General features: G+C 40.0%; 1 protein-coding gene across 1 annotated transcript in view; it reads right to left on the bottom strand.

Annotated features, from left to right (window-relative positions):
- The window catches only part of Jam3 (junctional adhesion molecule 3), a 53,716-nt gene extending 38,818 nt beyond the window's left edge, over positions 1-14,898 (bottom strand). The window contains 2 exon segments of the mRNA XM_048343641.1: positions 14,695-14,841; positions 14,844-14,898. Of these exon segments, the coding sequence (XP_048199598.1) occupies positions 14,695-14,841; positions 14,844-14,898 (202 nt within the window).
- Positions 14,899-19,793: the final 4,895 nt, after the last annotated feature.

Below are 19,793 nucleotides of genomic sequence, written 5' to 3'. Positions count from 1 at the left end.
CACTAGGCCATATCCCCAGCCCTGAACTATTTATTTAACTGTATTAATGACTATTAATTTTGTTATATCTAGATACTGGTAGAACTTTAGATAATCAGTATTTTGAAAAATACTGTTACAGGTCAGATCTGTCATTTTTAGAGAAAAGGAAATGATTTTCAGGAGTCATATGAGGCTCAAACTCTGTGCTCCTTCAAGATAGGTAAAAATTCAGAAAAAGAAGAGGAAGACTGCCTCCCTCTAGAGGTCTACAAAGAGGCTTTCACAGAGAACTCCATAAAGCTGGAGAGTTGGGGAAAGAATTGGAAATGAACAGGAAGGGAAAGTGACAATCTGTACTAGCCGTATATAAATCACAGTAACAGAAGAAGAGAAATGGCAGTGCATGGTTATTCAGAAGTCAGTAATGGAACTATTCTACAAAACCAAAAACTATGTTACAAATCTTATTATCATCCTCTAATAGGAAAAAGATAACTAAGTCTTGTGGTCAATGTTCTCTTTTTGCCAGGTCCCTGTAGCCATCCTACCTGGGAGGCAGAGATCAGGAGGATTGCGTCGTAAGACCAGGCTGGGCAAAAAGTTTCTAAAACCCCCATCTCAACAAAAAACAAAGCTGGGCAGGATAGAATATGCCTTTCACCCCAGCTATTAGGGAGATATAAATACTACTGAGGCCCAAGCCAGCCTATGGCAAAAGGTGAGACTGTCTCAAAAATAACCAGAGCACCCAGGTACCAGTGGTTCAGTCCTGTCATCCTAGCTACTCAGGAGGCTGAGATCTGAGGGTCAAGGTTCAAAAACAGCCCAGGCAAGAAAATCTATGAGACTATTATCTCCAATTAACCACCAAAAAGCCACAAGTAGAGTTGTGGTTTGAATGGTAGAGTGCTAGCCTTGAACAATAAAGCTAAAGGTTAACCCCATGCCTTGAGTTCAAGGCCCACATTGGCACAAAAATAAAATAAAATATAACCAGAAGAAAAAAGGACTGAAGGCATAGAGTCCCTGCCTAGGTAGCACAGAGCCATAAAGTTCAAACTACAGTACTGACAAGAATAATTCCTCCTTTTACACAGCTCTACTCTTGTAGAAGAAAGAGGAAAGAAACATTTTTCTGGAATGCAATTCCAGCTCTTCTTTGGGAAGGGTGATATAGACATGTAAGGGAAGGCTCCCTGAAAGTAAGAGTACTTTCCCTAGAAGCCCTGGCTATACATCAGTAATCCATTACTATTTCACTATAGGTAAGAAGATACATCATTATGCTCAAAACTGGGGTCTTAAGTTCCAGTTAATTTTCTTCCTCCAAGTTTTGTTAGAAGAGCTTTTTAAAAATGTGAGCTAAAAGGTGCTGCTCACAGGTAAGAATAGAAACAACCAAAATTTCAACAAATTTACTTGGCACGTAGGAAACGTACTTGGCAAGAAAGGCACAGAAAGTAAAATGTGTGAATTCAAGAGAGAACAAAACACAAAACATCATCCTCAGAAGTTACCTGACTTTCAACTCACTCAGGGACAGTTTGCTGCAATTTTCTAACAGCATGTGGGATATTAGCCACGGGACAATAGTAGGAGAAAATATTTGTTCTGGCTTCGGCACTAGAGCTTCGGCTAGAGAAAAGGAGTGGGGAGTGGGAGGGTGGGGAGAAATCTGTCAGGGGTGGGGACCAGTATAAGTGGGGGAGAAATTCCAGCATTAACTGGATCTCAGCATTTGGTTACGTTTCTCAGGAAGCTTAAATCCACTCACTTTTTGAAGCTGTATAAACAGATGAAATATCTCAAAAGTAAAAGAATTAAGCACCCTTAGAATTACATGAAAGCTGGGCACAGCTCAGAGGCTGAGGTCAAAGGATCTTGAGTTCAAGTTCAACGGGCCATATAACTAGACCTGGTCCCCACAAAATATTTTAATTAAATAAATAAAACACGGGCAGATTTTTTTAACTCAAATCACCATGTTAACTCTGACCTACCTCTAGAGAGTGATTTAGGATGAAATGTGTAGAAAATATGCCCAGATGTTTGATATTAGCAGCCATCACACATGAAACAATCTAACAGAAAAATCAAGTCAACAGAATTAATGGAAAGACAAACATTCACTGCAGAATAATAAAATAATACTTTTGTATACCACTCATGGAGCCAACATGGGATTAACACCTATTTCAGAAGGTGCTTTAACTATCTGTGTTCCCATGGGAACTTGGTCAGCTTTCAGCTAAAGATGCATAAAATCTTCCCAGGAGAAGGGGGAGGTCATAATCCCCCAATATACTATGTGGGAATTTTTCATATATGTGCATAAAAGTACTTCAGAGGAGAGACAATAGCTTTCATCCTTTTTGATAAAGTATTCAAAACACAGCTAATATTGTAAAAAGACACTGAACTAATTGTTCTTACTGAAAAACTACTCAAGATACATTGTATATTGTATATATGTCTACCTGACCTAGAGAAGGGATAGAAAAACAGGACGTAAGATATCACAAGAAATGTACACACTGCCCTACTATGTAACTGTACCCTTTTTGCACAACACCTTGTAAAAAAATTTGTGTTCAATTAATAAACAAATAAAAAGAAAAAAAGAAACTACTCAAGAGGATTACAAATTCCAAGCTTAGTCCGCACTACCAGAGAACATAAAAACTGTCCAACTTATTTGTTTTTGTGCCTGTCCTGAGGATTGAACTCAGGGCCTGGGTGGTCTCTCCCTGAGCTTTTTGGCTCATGGCTAGTATCTTACTGCTTGAGCCACAGCTCCACTTCTGGCTTTTTGGTGATTACAGATAAGAGTTCCAGGGACTTTCTGCCTGGGTGAGCTTTGAACCACAATCCTCAGATGTCCTGAGTAACTAGGATTACAGGTATAAGCCACTGGCACCCAGATCAACATTTAAGCTTTATTATGGTCAAAGTGAAAACTTCGTAAGTGTGAAGGTTAATCTTGATTAACTTGATTGGCTGGGAAAGCACTACAGACTACTAAAGCACACTTTTGATGTGTCTATGAGGGCTTTTCCAACAAGGTTGAACCTAAGGCACGAAGACTTGTGCATAATATGGGTGGCACCATCTTATAGGCTGAGGGTCTAGAAAGAATAAAAGAGAACAACCACTAGGCATGAGCATTCTTTCTATGCTTCCTGACTGCCATTATGGAAGCTGTTCTGTCCTCTCTACCATGATGAACAATATCTCTGAAACCAGGAACTAAAATTGATCTTTCCTTCTTTAAGTTATTTCTCTCAGGTACTGTCAGAGCAACAACAACAACAAAAACTAAGAATGCCAACTCAACTAGCTATCACCTTTCATGATAGACACAAGGACTCATTTTTTGTTTGAACTGAGGGTTTCATACTTGTTATGCAGGTAGTCTACTGCTAGAGACATACCTCCAGCCCTTTTCTGCTCTGGTTATTTATGAGATAGACTTTCCCTTTTTGCCTGGACCAGTCTGGACCATAATATACCTATTTAAGCTTCCTACCATAGCTGGAGCGATGGCTTTTTCTATTGAGATGGAATCTTACCAACTTTTTGGCTCAGGCTGGCCTGGAACCACAATCCTCCCAACATCAGCTTCTCACATAGCTAGGATGACAATGACAGGTCCATATAACCTATGTCTGGTCAACAGGAACTTTTAGAACACTAGACCTAGTAAATGAAGCTGTAGAGATATAAAACAAGCAAGTAACATTAAGGATCTGAAAGATGAACTTTGTCAGTCCCTCCAAATGGGAGCTATAAACCATTTACCTCACTCGAAAACATGTCTAAACTTTCAGAAGAGTAACTTTCCTGTTAATTGGTCTTCAAACCCCTCAAATAAAATTTTAAGGAATAAATATGAACTAATTTAATTATCCCATTAAAAATCTTATACGGGGGCTGAGAATATGGCCTAGTGGTAGAGTGCTCGCCTCCTATACATGAAGCCCTGGGTTCTATTCCTCAGCACCACATATATAGAAAAGGCCAGAAGTGGTGCTGTGGCTCAAGTGGTAGAGTGCTAGCCTTCAGGAAAAAGAAGCCAGGGGCAGTGCTCAGGCCCTGAGTTCAAGCCCCAGGACTGGCAAAAAAAAAATTTTATATGCCTAAAAAAACACTTCTTTGGATTTAAAATTCATAGGGAAAGTTGTTTAATAATCCAGAGGAAGAAATATGGATGTATGGTGATAACATGAAAAGATTTAAATTACTTTCAAATGATTTGGCTTAAAACTAGTGTTATTTCTTGAAGGTCCAAAAACATAAATCACATGGGAAGTACAGAATACCTAATACCCACAGTGCTGTGCTCCTCCATTACCCAGAAAAGCATCTTAAGGGCAACAAACAATGGAGCCTTCCTGAGATACAATAGGTGGGTTTTGTCCTCACAGTACCCAGGGCTGGGCCTCTCAGTGAGCTGGCACTTCATCCTGTAGATGTCAGAGTCCTGAATTTCAGTTGGAAAGCTCAGTTACCTTTGTCCTTTGCCTCTCAATGTCCCAACCTACAGCTGTTGTAACAGAGTGACTTGTCATTTTAGGTTACCATCAAATATACATAGCTGTAACTCTCCAAACTGATGTTTGTTGAATGAATGGTAGATGACTGCTTTTCTGAAAAACTGACCCAAGGATCAGAACTTGATGTGTATACTCATCAAGGCATGGAAAATATTTTAAATCTAAGAAGAAAAAAATCTTCATAAAACAGGCATTTAAAGAAGGATATGTGGGCTGGGAATATGGCCTAGTGGCAAGAGTGCTTGCCTCATATACATGAAGCTCTGGGTTGGATTCCCCAGCATCACATATATAGAAAACGGCCAGACGTGATGCTGTGGCTCAAGTGGCAGAGTGCTAGCCTTGAGCAAAAAGAAGCCAGGGACAGTGTTCAGGTGACAAGGCCCAGGACTGGCAAAAAAAAAAAAAAAAAAAAAAAAAAAAAAGGAGGATATGTGATACTTAGTTTTTATCAAAAGGGTAAAATAGGTTAAATAAAATTGAGATTCCTGTTTCCAGAAGTACAGTGGATTAGATACTATTACAAAAGGCCTTTGAACTGCAAGTAGAATCTTCATAAACCATAGATTCACTGCATCCCTGGGATCACAGGAACTGGGAAATGTTAAGAGGATAAACCAAAATAGCTGTGGGTTAACCAAGAAAGCATTAAGATGGAGGGTTGGAGAACCCTGACAGCAAATGCTCATTTTAACACCTAACATTTCAATGGGAACACTGAAAAGTTTGGCCAATGAGAAGGTTGTAAAGTCTGAAACTTTTACATCATACCAGAGATCCAGCAAGGGATTGCAGTCATTAACATAGGGAGGCAGGCTGGACCATCTACAGAAGCATGCTCTTCAAAAAAGCATACTTGACAGAACCAGTGGCTCACACCTGTAATCCTAGCTACTAAAGAGGCTGTGATCTGAGGATAGCAGTTTGAAGCCAGGCCAGGTAGGAAATCTTATCTCTAATGAACCACCAAAAAGCTGGAAGTGAAGCTGTAGCTCAAGTGAGAGAGCACTAGCCTTAAACATAAAAAAAGCTCAGGGACAGTGTCTAGGCCTTGAGTTCAAGTCCCAGGACTGGCATTAACAAACAAACAAAAAAATCCTAAGAAACAATTAGTAATAAACTGATGCCTAAGACTTCAGATATTTGAAATATCAGACATGGAGCTGAAAGCATGGCTCAAGTGAAATATCTTTCTCTATATTTATTGACAATATAAAATAGCTGTGTATATCTGAACACAGATGGGTCATGCCCATATTCCTGGACACACAGGAGGCTAAGATCTGAGGATTAAGGTTCAAAACCAGATCAGGAAGAAAAGTCCACAACACTCTATCTCCTATTAACCCACACAAAGCTGGACTGGAGATATAGCTCAAGTTGTAGTGCATCCGTTGTGGGCAGGAAAAGTCAAGCAAGAGGGTGAGGTCCTGAGTTCAAGCTTCAGTACAAGAAAAAAGAAAAAAGCTATACATAAAATGTTTAAATTATTTTTAAAGGAATGAAAAACTAGGCAAGCAAAAAGATGCTAAGAAGAACCAAGTAAAGTTTTAGAAATGGGAAAAAAAGCACTGTGGCACTGTTTCAATAATAGATTGGAAGTCATTGTTAGCTGCGAAACAAAGATGAATAAAAACCTAGAACAGCATAGAGACAATATAAAATTATAATGGAAAGATTAACAGTCTTAGAAGACAGAATACATTTAATCTGGGTCCCAAAAGAATAGAAGCTATGCAATATTTGAACAGATGCCTTGAGAATTGCTAAGAGAGAGGAAGATGGGGAGAACAAGCAAACTCACAGATATACAAAGCACAACATATAACAACTGGAAAAATAAAAAGAAATCCATCCTGGACACACTGTAGTAACATTTTATAGTGAAAAGAAAAAAATTTTGTTACAGAAAGTAACTAGAAAAAAGAAAGCCAGGCAACCTTTTTAGAAAACATTGAAGGTAAGGCTAGTGACTGCAGCAGTAAGACAAGAAGGCACATAGAGTCCAAGCTATAAGACAAACTAACTTACAACCTAAAGTTATATACCCAGTAAATATACATTTCAAGAACAAGATTAAAATAAGATACTTTCAGACATAGTAGTCCTCCTGATCTACAGTGTTAGTTACTTAAGGCCAACTACAGTCTGAAATATTAAAGAATTTTTTCAGAAGGAAGCAATTCCCAAATTTGAAAATGTATATCATTCTGAATAGTGAGATGAAATCTTCTACTGTTCTGCTCAGTCTTGCCTAGAACAGGATTGATTGGCCCTTTGTCCAGCATATCTATGCTACTACTATAATACATGCAGTAATGAGCTGTCTACAGATCTTCAGTCACTTAGAAGGTATCTGGGTTATTAGATCAACTATCAACATTGCACTATGATCAGCTAGTCCCTGTTTTACTTAATTATGGTCTTTGCTACCTTAATTAGGGTGCTTGCTACCTTTAAGGAAAAAAGGTGAAAGTTCTTGACTTACTGAGAAAAAAGGCATCTGAGGAATAAATCTTCTGTCCATGAAATTGTGAAGGAAAACAAAATGTAACTTTTTGTTGCACCTCAAACTGCAAAAGTTTCAGCCACAGCCCTTAAGTTAGGATGGAAAAGGCCCTACATTTCTGTGTTTTGTAGAGGGAAAAACAGAGGGTTTGGTAATATTTAATGTTTGGTGCTATAAGCAGTTTCTGAAGATCTTCATAAATATTCCTTGGGCTAAGGGGGAAGGTAACCACTAATTAAACAAATACTAGTTCATTGTCAAGAGACTGAAATTACAGGACGCTACCTAAAACTATTCTAACAGCTTCCTAAATGGCCTTTCCTCTCCCATCATCTTGACTCCTTTTGTACATAAACCTTCCTTGATTCAAAATCACTACTGAATATCTAGATCTTACATAGATATTAAAGCCTAAATTTTTTATGCTGGTATTTAGAGTGCATTTCAATTTTGTTACTTGTCATGTTCTCTGCAATGGACAATCTGCCTCCTCTATTTACTAGGTATAACCATGGGCCATGTAATTAGCTTGCACAAGTCTCAAATTCAATATCCACACATTGAAACACTGGCTGCTGAAATAAATTAAGATAGCTCACGGTGCTATAGGATATTTGTGTTCCCCTAAAATTCATCTTATAAACCTAATCCCTAAAGTAATGGTATGAGGAGAAGGGGCATTTGAAGGCAATTTGATTTATATGAGGTCATGAAGGGAGGCCTCTAGCACAAGATTAGTGACATTTATAAGAAAAGGTGTCAGACCTCTCTCTCACCATATAAAAACACAGCAGTCATCTGCCAGCTAGAAAAGGAGCCTCATGGGGACTAAAACTGCCAGTATATTTGGACATTTCTATCTCCAGGATGCTGTTTGGGGCATCCAGGTTGTTATATTAGCCTAAACTTGCTCTGATACAGATAAAGCAATCAGAGCAATGCCCGGAACATAGTATTCAATAAATGGTAGTGGTTGTTATTTATCATGGTAACAATTCACTCTCCAAAATGCAATATATGAATTCCCAAGTTCATACCATGGCTTATATTATTTCCTCCACTTGCCTGGTTTTTAACTTCTCTATTTCCCCCAGTCTGCACTTACGTAAATCAAACTTATCCTCCAAAAGGCCAGCCATGGTGGTGTGTGCTTTTAATCAAGCACTGGGGACGCTGAGGTAGAGAATGGAAAATTCGAGAGCCAACCTTGGCTTCACTGCAAGATCCTGTCTCAAAAATAAGCAGTTGTATTGGGATTTGTTGCCGTCTCCGTAAGGCTCCAGAAAGCTGCACTTCATTCTACAGACAAATATTTTCCTTGAGAAAGATGTCTAGCAGGCAAGTCTGTGGTGGGCAGGAAGAAGAGATGGGGAACCTTAGCTGACATCTATCTTCAGGAACCATCTTCTGGGCCAACTTTCCATAGCAGTCAATCTGACTTTATGCTCTTAGAACCCGGGAAAAAGAAATGACAGGAGTTGCCGGGCTGGCACAGAGACTCTGAAGAGGTAACAAAGCAATTACTCAGATTCTTTTGTCTGTTCAAAGAGAGTGGGAGTAGGGGTGATAAGAAAGTACTCTTAGCAGCTCTTTCCTTTTTCCAGTTAATCATTTGTTGAAGATGCCACAGCTGGCTCTTCTAGCTAAAAGCCGGTGAGAACTAATCTCTCAAATGACTCACAAAGAATATATGACCAAACACTGAACTTCAAGTGGGTACCTCCCTCATCCAATGTCACTGATAATTTAGCTAGAGAAAGGCACATATATCATACTAAACTAAACCAACTGTTTGTTTCTTTGCTGGTGCCAAAGCTAAAATTCCACTATTGCATGTACTAGAAAAACCAAATCAAAACACATTTTTCTCATTAGATAAAAAAAAAAAATTCTCATTAAGGAAAAAATTTAAAAATAGGCAAAAGGATAAAGAATAAGAAGAATAGAAGAATCGGCCAGCAAAACATAAAAGTAGGAGCTGGGAATACGGCCTAGTTGCAAGAGTGCTTGCCTTGTATACATGAAGCCCTGGGTTCGATTCCTCAGCACCACATATATAGAAAACGGCCAGAAGTGGCGCTATGGTTCAAGTGGCAGAGTGCTAGCCTTGAGCAAAAAGAAGCCAGGGACAATGCTCAGGCCCTGAGTCCAAGGCCCAGAACTGGCAAAAAACATAAAAGTAGACATCAATCAGTCCTAAGACTTGCTAGTCACAAACAGAACCTATTGGCATTTTGGAGTATCTCCTAGGCTGTTTCCCTCATGTCTTGTGCAACTAACTCAACAATATATACTAGTAGTTGCATGTGTCACTTAACTTATGTAAGCATTTCACCTTTTGTTTTCTTCTTAACCTTTGAACCACAGAGAGTAGATTATAATATACTGTAAGTCAAGAAATACCACTCTAAAACCTGAAGCTTTTCTAAGTTCCTAGGTCCACTGGAAATACTATGATACATTAAGTATCGGCAGTGGTTTAACAATGTTAACTGGCTTTCAAGTAGCAAAAACAGGAAAGCAGTATTTACTAAGGTCATCTCTGGAAAGACACAAAAGAGATTAAACTCAGCTTCTGGCCCTAAGAATTTTTAAAATATCATTGAGATAATATACCCAATAACTAAAGCCCAGTGCAACTGAGCAAGCAGACAGTTGCCCTGGCTCTTCAGGACTGGAATGCTTTATTCACTTTGTACCCCTTACATGAAGAAAAATGCCTCACATAACAAGGGTTATTTGCTGTACTAAGATGAACTACAGACTCGTGTGTGTGTGTGTGTGTGTGTGTGTGATTATTTAAAGAGAGGAAGGATCACTGTGAACGGAGGGTATCAGATACAGCATGGATAATGCAGAATTCAATTTCAGTAATAGTTTGCGGACAAAGCTAAACCATAAGACCTTGGAATGCTCTTATGTAAATGAAAGAAGACATAAAGAAAAATGTTTATAAATGTGTGTGTGTGTGTGTGTGTGTGTGTGTGTGTGTGTGTCCACAATGGGGCCTGAACTCTGGGTCTCATGCTCTTGCTAAGCTTTTTGAGCCACATTTCCACTTTTGGCTTTATGCTAGTTAACCAGAGAATTTGTCTGCCTAGGCTGGGTGTGAACTGTGATCTTCATATCTCAGCCTCCTAAGTACCTAAGATGGTAGGTGTGAGTCACCAGAACCTGGCTTTATGTGATCTTTATTTCATTAAACAGATTAAGTTTTCCATACAAGTAACTCAGTAACTTCTGTTGTATATATTAATTACTCCTTAATACACAACAGAAACTATAGAAACAAAGAAAACACACTAACACAAAAAACTCACCTGGAGCATCAGACACAAGGGCTAATTCTCTGAAAGGTTTTTGTGTGCTGTGGCAAGTGGCAATGAGGCGCTAAATTGAGACTTTAGCTCTCCACATAGAGTACCACGGTGGATACTATACTAAACTGAATGTTAAAGAATGTGCTTACCCAAACTGTCTTTTAGGATCTCTTTATTCTCTAGTGAAAATGGTTTCATATACTTCTAGAATTCAGAGGTCACATTCAAGAATTTAAATTTTTTATTGAATCCTAACAAGCATATTCACATACATATTTGTATTCATAGCACCTCATTCTAAACACATTTTAAAAGAGAATCTAACTAAGCTGGGTGGCTTGTACCTGTAATCCTAACTACTCAGAATACTGAGCATCTAAGAGTCATGACTCAAAGCCAGCCAGCACAGGCAGAAAAGTCTAAGACTCGTATCACCAATTAAACACACACACACACACACACACACACACACACACACGCGCGCGCGTGCGCGCGCGCCAGAAGTGGAGCTGTGGCTCAAATGGTAGACTACAAGACAAGCCTTGAGCAAAAATGTTCAGGGACAAGGCCCAAGCCCCGAGTTCAAGCCCTAGTTCTGGCATAAGAAATAAAGAATGAGAGGGGAGGGGGGGGAGAGAATCTAACTTCATTAACTCTATAGATGCTAACTTCATTCACACATTCTCTTTTCTATTGTGCACTTGTGCTTCATAAAAATCTAAAGAATTTATGCAGAAAGAACTTGCTAATTTCAGATCTCTAACAGCTGCTATATCCATAGCTGCTTTTGTTACATTACATGGTAATCTCAGAAAGTACACTTAGTCTGGTTTCTTCCAAAAGAATTTATTTAAACCTACCTTACAGGGCTGCCTTAAGAGCAAGTTCCACAAAGATTAAGTGTTGGGTAGCTTATAACTCTGTCTAGGTGTAACACTGCAGTTACTTATGATTAAAATCTCTAGTGGTTCTCTATCCAGTCTTTCAGGTCTGTAGTAATCAAGAACAAATGCCCATTCACAGGTCACTTGGGAATGAGCAGCTGATTTGAAGTAGTGCATGCTTCCAGGGCCTGCTGTTGTTTTTCTTAAAATGTACAAGTCTGACAATGATTTTAACAACCAGATACTGTAAAGGAATTGAAACAACATAAAATGATATGCCAGTCTAAAATATGTTTCAGGTGTCCAAACACATGTAAATAGAAGATAGGAACACTTCCTCAAAGTTTTCCTAGAAATTATGAGTTTTAGGTGCTGTTACTCTTTAGCACACAAACTATCTTACTCTGAGAATGCAAACTATTATTGTTTTAATTCTAAATAAATACTTCTCTTTAGGACATAAGATTTTGAACTTAATAAACACTGCATTAATCAATCAAGAAAGACATATGGCATAACATCTGAAAAGCTGAATTGCACCTGTCACCAACTCAACAAAGGAATAATTCACATAGAAGTGACACAGCTTTAAAACTTGACAATTATGCTAAACTAACCGATAATAAGAATTTCACAGTCAAACATAATACCTAAAAATTTTACTAACACAACGATTTCAAAATTTAAGGCACATGGGTTATCACCATGAGCGAGTGACTCAATCTTTCCATATTTTTTTTTCCTCATCCACAAGATGGGGAAAATCATAGCAACAAACTCTTAAAAGACTGTGTTAGCCCAGATAGGAAAGGTCATGAGACTCTTATCTACAATTAACTACAAAAAAAGCCAGGAATGGAGCTGCGGCTCAAGTGTTAAGAGCACTAGCCTAGAGCATAAAAGCTCAGGGACAGTACCTAGGCACTGAGTTCAAGCACCAAGACTGGCACGCACACACACACGCACACACACAAATCAAAATTAAATGAATTCATCTAAAGTCTTTAACAGAGTCCAGCAAAGAATAATTACCAAAGAAATGTTTGCTATTATGTAAGGAAGTTTTCTTTTTACTGATAAAACTGAATTTTAAAAAGCCCTAAAAGGGGGCTGAGGATATGGCCTAGTGGCAAGAGTGCTTGCCTCATATACATGAAGCCCTGGGTTCGATTCCCCAGCACCACATATACAGAAAACGGCCAGAAGTGGCGCTGTGGCTCAAGTGGCAGAGTGCTATCTTTGAGCAAAAAGAAGCCAGGGATAGTGCTCAGGCCCTGAGTCCAAGCCTCAGGACTGGCCAAAAAATAATAATAATAAATAAAAATTCCTAAAAGTTACCCAAAAAAGGACATCATATGATTTGCAAAAATTAACACCTTTGGGTATGCTTAGGATATAAAACAAATAATAGAAAAAAATGACTTCAAAAGAGCCAGGTGCTGGAGGCTCATGCCTGCAATCCTAGCTACTTCACAGGCTGAGAACTGAAGATTGCAATTTTAAGCCAGCATGGGCAGAAAAGTCCCCATGAGAATCTTATCTCCAATTAAGCACTCAAAAACTAGAAGTGGAACTATGGCTAAAAGTGGTAGAGTGTTAGCCCTCAGCATAAGAGCTCAGGGACAGCACCCAGGCTCTGAGTTCAGGCCCCACAACTGACAAAAAAAAAAAAGTTTTTTTTAAAAAAAATAAGCAAGCTATATCCCTTCAAGCTACATCCTACCATTTTGATTTTCTGTCATTAGACCTGGTTCGCAAAATTGATATTTCCTATTAATTTGAAGGTAAATCCCAGTATCTTATAGCAAGAAAGCCACAAAATGAGCCACTCTGGGAAGGCAGAATCAGAGATTATTTAACAAACCACTAAATGGAAACTCATTCCTGAAGTTAAATGCCAAATGTGTCCACAATAAAAACTGCAAACTTTCATGTGAACAAACCTCTTTGACAATAGGGAGTTGTTCCAGTCTGTGAATAGGACAGTGTCAGTGTGACTAACACAGTGGGAGCTGGACATTCCTGACACTCTTGTCCCCTGGCTAGCCCTTGGAAACTTACATCTCCCAACTGCACTTGGTTTTGGAAGTTAACTTCCAGGCAAAGCATAGGTCACACCAACTCTGTGCTGAGACATCCTTTTCCCAGTTTCTAATGCACCCAGACCAGACCACTTACTTTTTAAGACACCATGTGAGCATCTCCATAGGAGGAACACTAAAATGCTTTGTCTTCCCGAAGTCTGTACACACACACACACACACACACACACACACACACACACACACACACTCCCACACAATCTCTTGGCTGTTTTGTTTGTTTTGTTTTGAAAACCTGAAGGGATGATGATAACAACAAAGCCAAAAGTCCAGATGACCTAAGGACAGAAAAGAGGCTAGAATGGTGGTTACTTCTGGAAGGCTACCAGAGTAAACAACTGCACGGGATGACACTTTTAGCAAATGTGAATTTGATGCTACATAGTCTGAAGGCCGTCTTGGGGGAAAATAAAACACAGAAAGATTATCCATTAATCTCTGAAAATTGATTAGTAAAACCCACCTCACACAGCTGTTGTAAAAAGGATAATGAAATAATGGTTTCCAAGTGCTTTGGGTGTATGTGCATATGTCTGTGATATATATATATATGTATATGTATGAGAGTATATATGTATATGTATGAGAATATATGTATATGTATATGTATGGGAATATATATGCTAAGTGGAAACTTCTGTCCAACTGACCAGGAAAATACTATCATGAGGTAATTTCAAAAAAAAAAAAGTGAGGAGGAAGGAGGAGAGAAACAAAACTTTCAAGTTTATCAGTGTTATCCTCATCAAAAATGGCCCAGATGCTATTTCGGGCGGAGTGGGGGGGGGGTGTCCGAGTCTCCTCCACCAGCCTGGAGACAAAGAAAAGTCCTCATACCCTCCGTGCAAAGTGTTTCTGGAAAGCAAAGCCGGCTTTGCCCAGTTCAGTTCTTCAGTCGATGGCAAGGGACCAAAGAAGGGCAGGTCCCCCAGAGGGCTGAGACTGAGAAGCAGGCCAGGCCTCGCAGGGCTTGGACGGGGCCCCGCACCGCCGGAGCCCTGCACCCCGCGGCTCCCTGGGGTTTTCTAGCAAGTTCCCAAGCCCACGCCGCCGCAGCTGCCGCCGTCCTTCGCGAAGGCCTGGGGACCAGCCCGCCGTCCCGGAGAACTCCCCTCCTCACACGGGCCCGGCGGTGGGCCGAGGGTCCCCCGCGATGGACCTCCCCGCGAGGGAGCCCCTCGAGGGCCCAGCCTCCCACCCCCACTCCCCGCCCCGGGACCCCCGGAGTCCCCGGAGCTGGGAACCGCTATTCTGCCTGGACCAGCTCCAGCCGCTCCGGCCCGATCGGCTCCCTTCGCCCCTAGACCCTCCGTCTGGTCTAGCAGCAGAAACGCGCCAACTCACCCCTGAAAAGCAGTAGCAGGAAGAAGTCGGGCAGTCGGGCGCAGACCCGGACGCCTCGTCGCCGTCTCAGCGCCATGTCGAGGCTAGCTGAGGGGCCCGCGGGCGCGCCGCGCGACTCAACGGCACCGCGCGCATGCGCTCTGCCGGCCGTGAACCACCTCCGGTTACCATAGCGACCACCCGGCTGGGCCGAGCCGGTGCCATGGTAACAGAGGAAGCCAATATCTGGTTGCTATGGAAGCAACGATGCTCTCTAGACCCGGCCCAGGGGACCTCTTTCAATGAATTTAGTGGGAGGAGGGTAACGGAGCGCTCTGGAGAGTGGGGAAGGGGTCATTCTATAACTAAAAATAGATCCATCCCTATGAGTCTGAGGAGGGATATTACCATCACAAACAAGGATGTAGCCTTGTTGCCTTTACATCTTTAGGATTTGCAATTCCACATAAGATGACAGGAAAAAGCACCGGAAACCTGCTGAAAACATTAGCAAGGCATATATAACATGAACTAGTACATAAAAACAAGGTCTTGCTAAAATGAACAGGTTTATTTTTGTAGTAAATCAAAACCATAATAGAATACCCAAGAGTTCATCCTGCAAGCTAACTCTGTGTTCTGAAATTTGAATATTGGGATATGCTAAGGCCAGGGAAGAAAAACAGAGCAGAATCTTAGAAGGAAAAGTAGAGGAAGAGAAGAATAAAATGAACCAGGAATTAGACCAAGGAAGCAGGAGGATTTGAAGTGTCACTTACTACTATGAAAAATCCTTGAAAATAATCTTTTTTGTAACTAAAATAGAAAGAACATCCCTAATGTTCCATAGTATCAACAGAATGCCTCCATAGTTATTAATAAAAGGTGTCAGTTTCCAGCAACCAATATTTTTCTTTAGCTAACATAAAGACTTTAATTTTGCATGCAATCATCCTAAATTTTCTTATTTTTTATATTTTTGAAAAGTAGAACTATAGATATATAATACACCAACTATTTTAATGTTATATGTATTTTATATATGCCAAGAAACAGTAAACAGATTGAGGTTAGTGCCAAGTATAATGCCCCACCTTTCATCACAATGTGATCTTCTGTAGGTATTTATAACTGTTCAAACATTGAAAGTACAAATTAGTTATCTCACCCCCCCCCACACACACACACATACAAAATCTTATGGGCTGGGAATGTGGCTTAGTGGTAGAGTGCTTGCCTAGCATGCATGAAGCCCTGGATTCCATTCCTCAGCACCACATAAACAGAAACAGTCAGAAGTGATGCTGAGTGCTCAGACCCTAAGTCCCCAGCTGAACTTGTCAGTCCTGGGGTTTAAATTCAAGGCCTGAGCACTGTCCCTGGCTTCCTCTTGCTCAAGGCTAGCAGTCTACCACTTGGGCCATAGCGCCACTTATGGCCTTTTTTCTGTTTATGTGGTGCTGAGGAATCAGAACCCAAGGCTTCATGCATTCTAGGCAAGCACTCTCCCACAAAGCCACATTCCCTGCCCTCAATTTTTTTCATGTGATAACCTATTATGGTTCTATTTGCCTTTACTTTCCTAAGCTTTCTTTCCATTTCAGGTCACTATGTACCAAAGTCATGAGTAAATATGTGTAAAAGTTCTTTTATAATGACAACTTCTCTTCCATAATCAAACACAAAAAAGAGAAAATGGAAAGAGGGAAATTCTGCTTGGGATTACTGATTTTATTTTTCTCTTTTGTTTCTTTTCTCTCTGGTCCCATAGTTAGGCATATTTACCTAATGGAAGAAACCATTATGGTTGCTTGGGAAATGTAAGATGGTGTCTGACTGTGGATCAAGTACAGTTTTGGTCAGTGCCTCCTTAATCTTGCTGGATTTCCTGTTTGCCTTATGAAATGGTTCTTTCTCCTTTAGGGACTCTTTTGAAACTCAGGCAGAGATTTCAAAGAAAGACTTCATGAATATTCTATAAGGGGCAGAGGGTCCTGTGAGAGAAGATGGCAGGTGCTTCATTGTAAAGCATTTGGTTTTCCTCCACAGATGGAGTTCGAATGTCATTACTGCTGGCTGAGATATGCATGTTCCTGGAATGGAAGTGTAACTAGGGCTGTAGCTGGGGAGGGTAACACATGTGGCTGTGAAGTGGTCTGTTCCTCCTTACAGTCTTATTGTTCCCTCAAGAGCTCTGACCCAGATCTGAGGGGAATTAGAGCTCAATGAGACCAGATCAAAGTTTTGGAAGCATTTTGTAAGCAGAGCTCTGGAATCTGCACCTTTATCACAGCATTACCTAGCATTATTTCTAATATGCAGCTTACCAGGAAGGGTACATTTCTTAACAAACTCAGAAAATTAATTATACAAGTGTTAAATTTTAAAGCACTGTCAGTACTGTTTCGTGCAAATACAAAATGCAAATCAAGTGGTAAATAACAAGTTTTCTGAAAGACTTGGTTGCGACAAGGCAACCGGAAAAGCCAGAGTTTCACAACCTTGGGAAAATCACTTCCCTGAGGTTTACACTCCTGATTTGTAAAATTATCATTACAGTGCTTACCTCACTAGAATGAGGTCATAAAGTTAAACATCTAGCATACTAGGCATTCAATAAAATATCTATTGCCTGTATCCCTTCCCTTTCCCACTAATTTGGTTCATATCAGGCAAAATGGACATATCTAAAGAGCTATGATTTTTTTTTAAAAAGCACTTGCAACTGACTGAGAGTCAGAGCAGATAAAAGCAAACAAGGAGTTTTACATAAATGTATGTTTAATCTCTAGATGTGACTGTATTCTAAAAAACCAGCAAGATCCTGACTTTTATTTCTTCTTAATGTCATTAAACCTCTGAATGATTGCCTGGAATAAATTCTCACAGGATGAAAGAAAGGGGATTCTTTGCCTCAAGGGAGTCTCTGAACTCAAAGCTGTTTTCTTAAAACATCCTTCCTAGAGCTTCCCACTGGTCTTATGTTCCTGTTGCTGTGTTTCCCATTCACATACAAGTTCTATCTCTCCTGCAATACCTCCCATTGCACTCTCCTACATTTTATCCAGACTATAATCCTCTCTTCTTTATCCTCACAGTGTTTCTGCAATTTTATTTAAATAAGAGAACTGAAGCCAGAGACAGTGGCTCACACCTGTAATCTTAACTACTCTGGAAACTGAGATCTAAGCACAATAGTTCAAACCAAAGCCAGGCTGGACAGGAAAGTCCTTCAGATCTTATCTCCACTTGATCACCAAACAGCCTGTAGTGGAGCTGTGGCTCTAGAAGTTGAGTTCTAGCCTTGGGCAAAAAAACAACTCCCAAACAACCCCAGGCCCTGAGTTCAAGCCCCAAGAATATATATAATATAATATTATATATAATATATAATATAATGAATAAGTGAATAAATGAATAAACAAACAAATCAGAGAACTCTTCTCCTATCCATTTAGTAAAATAGCAGTAGACATCATCTCCATCTCTTCCAATAAGATAACCTTCAGTTCAATAAAATTATACTGAGTAAAGTAAGTCAGACTCAGAGAGACAGAGCACAGTGTTCCTTCTCATATGTGGAAGTTAGACCCTAAATATATATATATATATATATATATATATATGAAAAACACACAGGACCATATGTATATGCATATATCATTAGATATATATGATTAACTATATAATATATATGAGTAAACTCATTAAAGTATAGCATATATATGGGTGATATCCCAAAGGTAACCCTTTTGAACAATTAAAAAATCATTTAACAAAATAAATACCAGGAAGATGAAACATGTCTTGATTGAGGAAGATGGTGGCTAAAGGGAAGAGAGAGGGGAATGGTAGGTGAATACAAGCATATCAAAATATGAAAATGGAACTAGAAAACTTTAGGCTATGGGTGGGGATAGAAAAGATGGGAGGATGGGAAAAAAGGATGGAGGAGATGACACTGATCAAGATGTATTATACACATAAATGGCCATGTTACATTGAAACTCTTTGCACAACTATTTGGAGATAACAAGAAAAATGAAAAATGATATGCTGCAGTTCAAGTTACCATATTCCTGTTGTTTATAGTGATAGAGGTCATGCTGGTGACAAATTTTTGTCAAATAGCTTCCTGGAGAGAAGCCTTCATCAGCAGCTACTTAATAAAACTTTCACAGAAGTGTGTGTGTGTGTGTGTGTGTGTGTGTGTGTGTGTGTGTGTGTTCTGGAGAGAGGGAGAGAGAGAGGGAGAGAGAGAGAAAGAGAGAGGAGTGTGGCAGTCCTTTACTTAATGTGGGGCAGGAGTTAAAGTGTTTCTGAATTGTATCAGCCAAGACCTCTTTATACCTCAGCAGTTATTAAAATATAACACCAATCAAATACAAGCAATATTGCACATTATGAATGTCCCATGACACAAGACTTATTTTCCTAAGGCTGAGCTCCTAAGTGGCTCTGTGCTCAAGTGGTAGAGGGCTAGTAGCCTTGAGCAAAACAGAAGCCAGGGACAGTGCTCAGGGCCTAAGTTCAAGCTCCAGGACTGGAAAAATAAATAATCCATGAAGAACTCAATATTTATTTTTTATTCTCCCCCCCCCCCCATCTAATATCCTGGAGTTTGAATTCAGGTCTCTGTAAGCAAGTACTCTACCACTCCAGCCACACCTTCAGCCTTCAAAATCTTTCTTTGAGGATAGCAAGAAACAGGCTTGGCTGGGGACAACCAGCTTTACAGACACCGTGGAAAGGGTGTCCTGGGACTGCTTGGGAAACAACAATCCCCAGTCTTCATGTGTGGACACACCACCTGTGATGAAATAAAACAGACTAGCTTCTTATTAAAAAAATTAATTCTTTACTTAGCCTGTTGACTACCTCCAGTGGGTTACAGAAAAAGTGAGAAACTACCTATGGCCAGCCTCAAGAGCTCAGGAACATGTGTGCTGCCTGAATTTTACTGGAATTAAACTCAGGGTGGGGTTGGGTGACAGGGAGAAGTTGAGACCAGCTCATTCTTAAAGTGAATAGAGATGGGGGGGGCGGGGCGGTTGGAAAGGAGGGTAACTGTTCCTAACTTCGGTAAACCCAGGTCCCTACAGTTGTCTGCTCTGGTTGTG

This window comes from Perognathus longimembris, chromosome 3 (genome assembly GCF_023159225.1).
Source record: "Perognathus longimembris pacificus isolate PPM17 chromosome 3, ASM2315922v1, whole genome shotgun sequence".
NCBI classification, from domain to species: domain Eukaryota; kingdom Metazoa; phylum Chordata; class Mammalia; order Rodentia; family Heteromyidae; genus Perognathus; species Perognathus longimembris.
The sequence above is the reverse complement of the archived record's forward strand: the minus strand, read 5'-3'. Positions and strand labels throughout refer to the sequence as shown.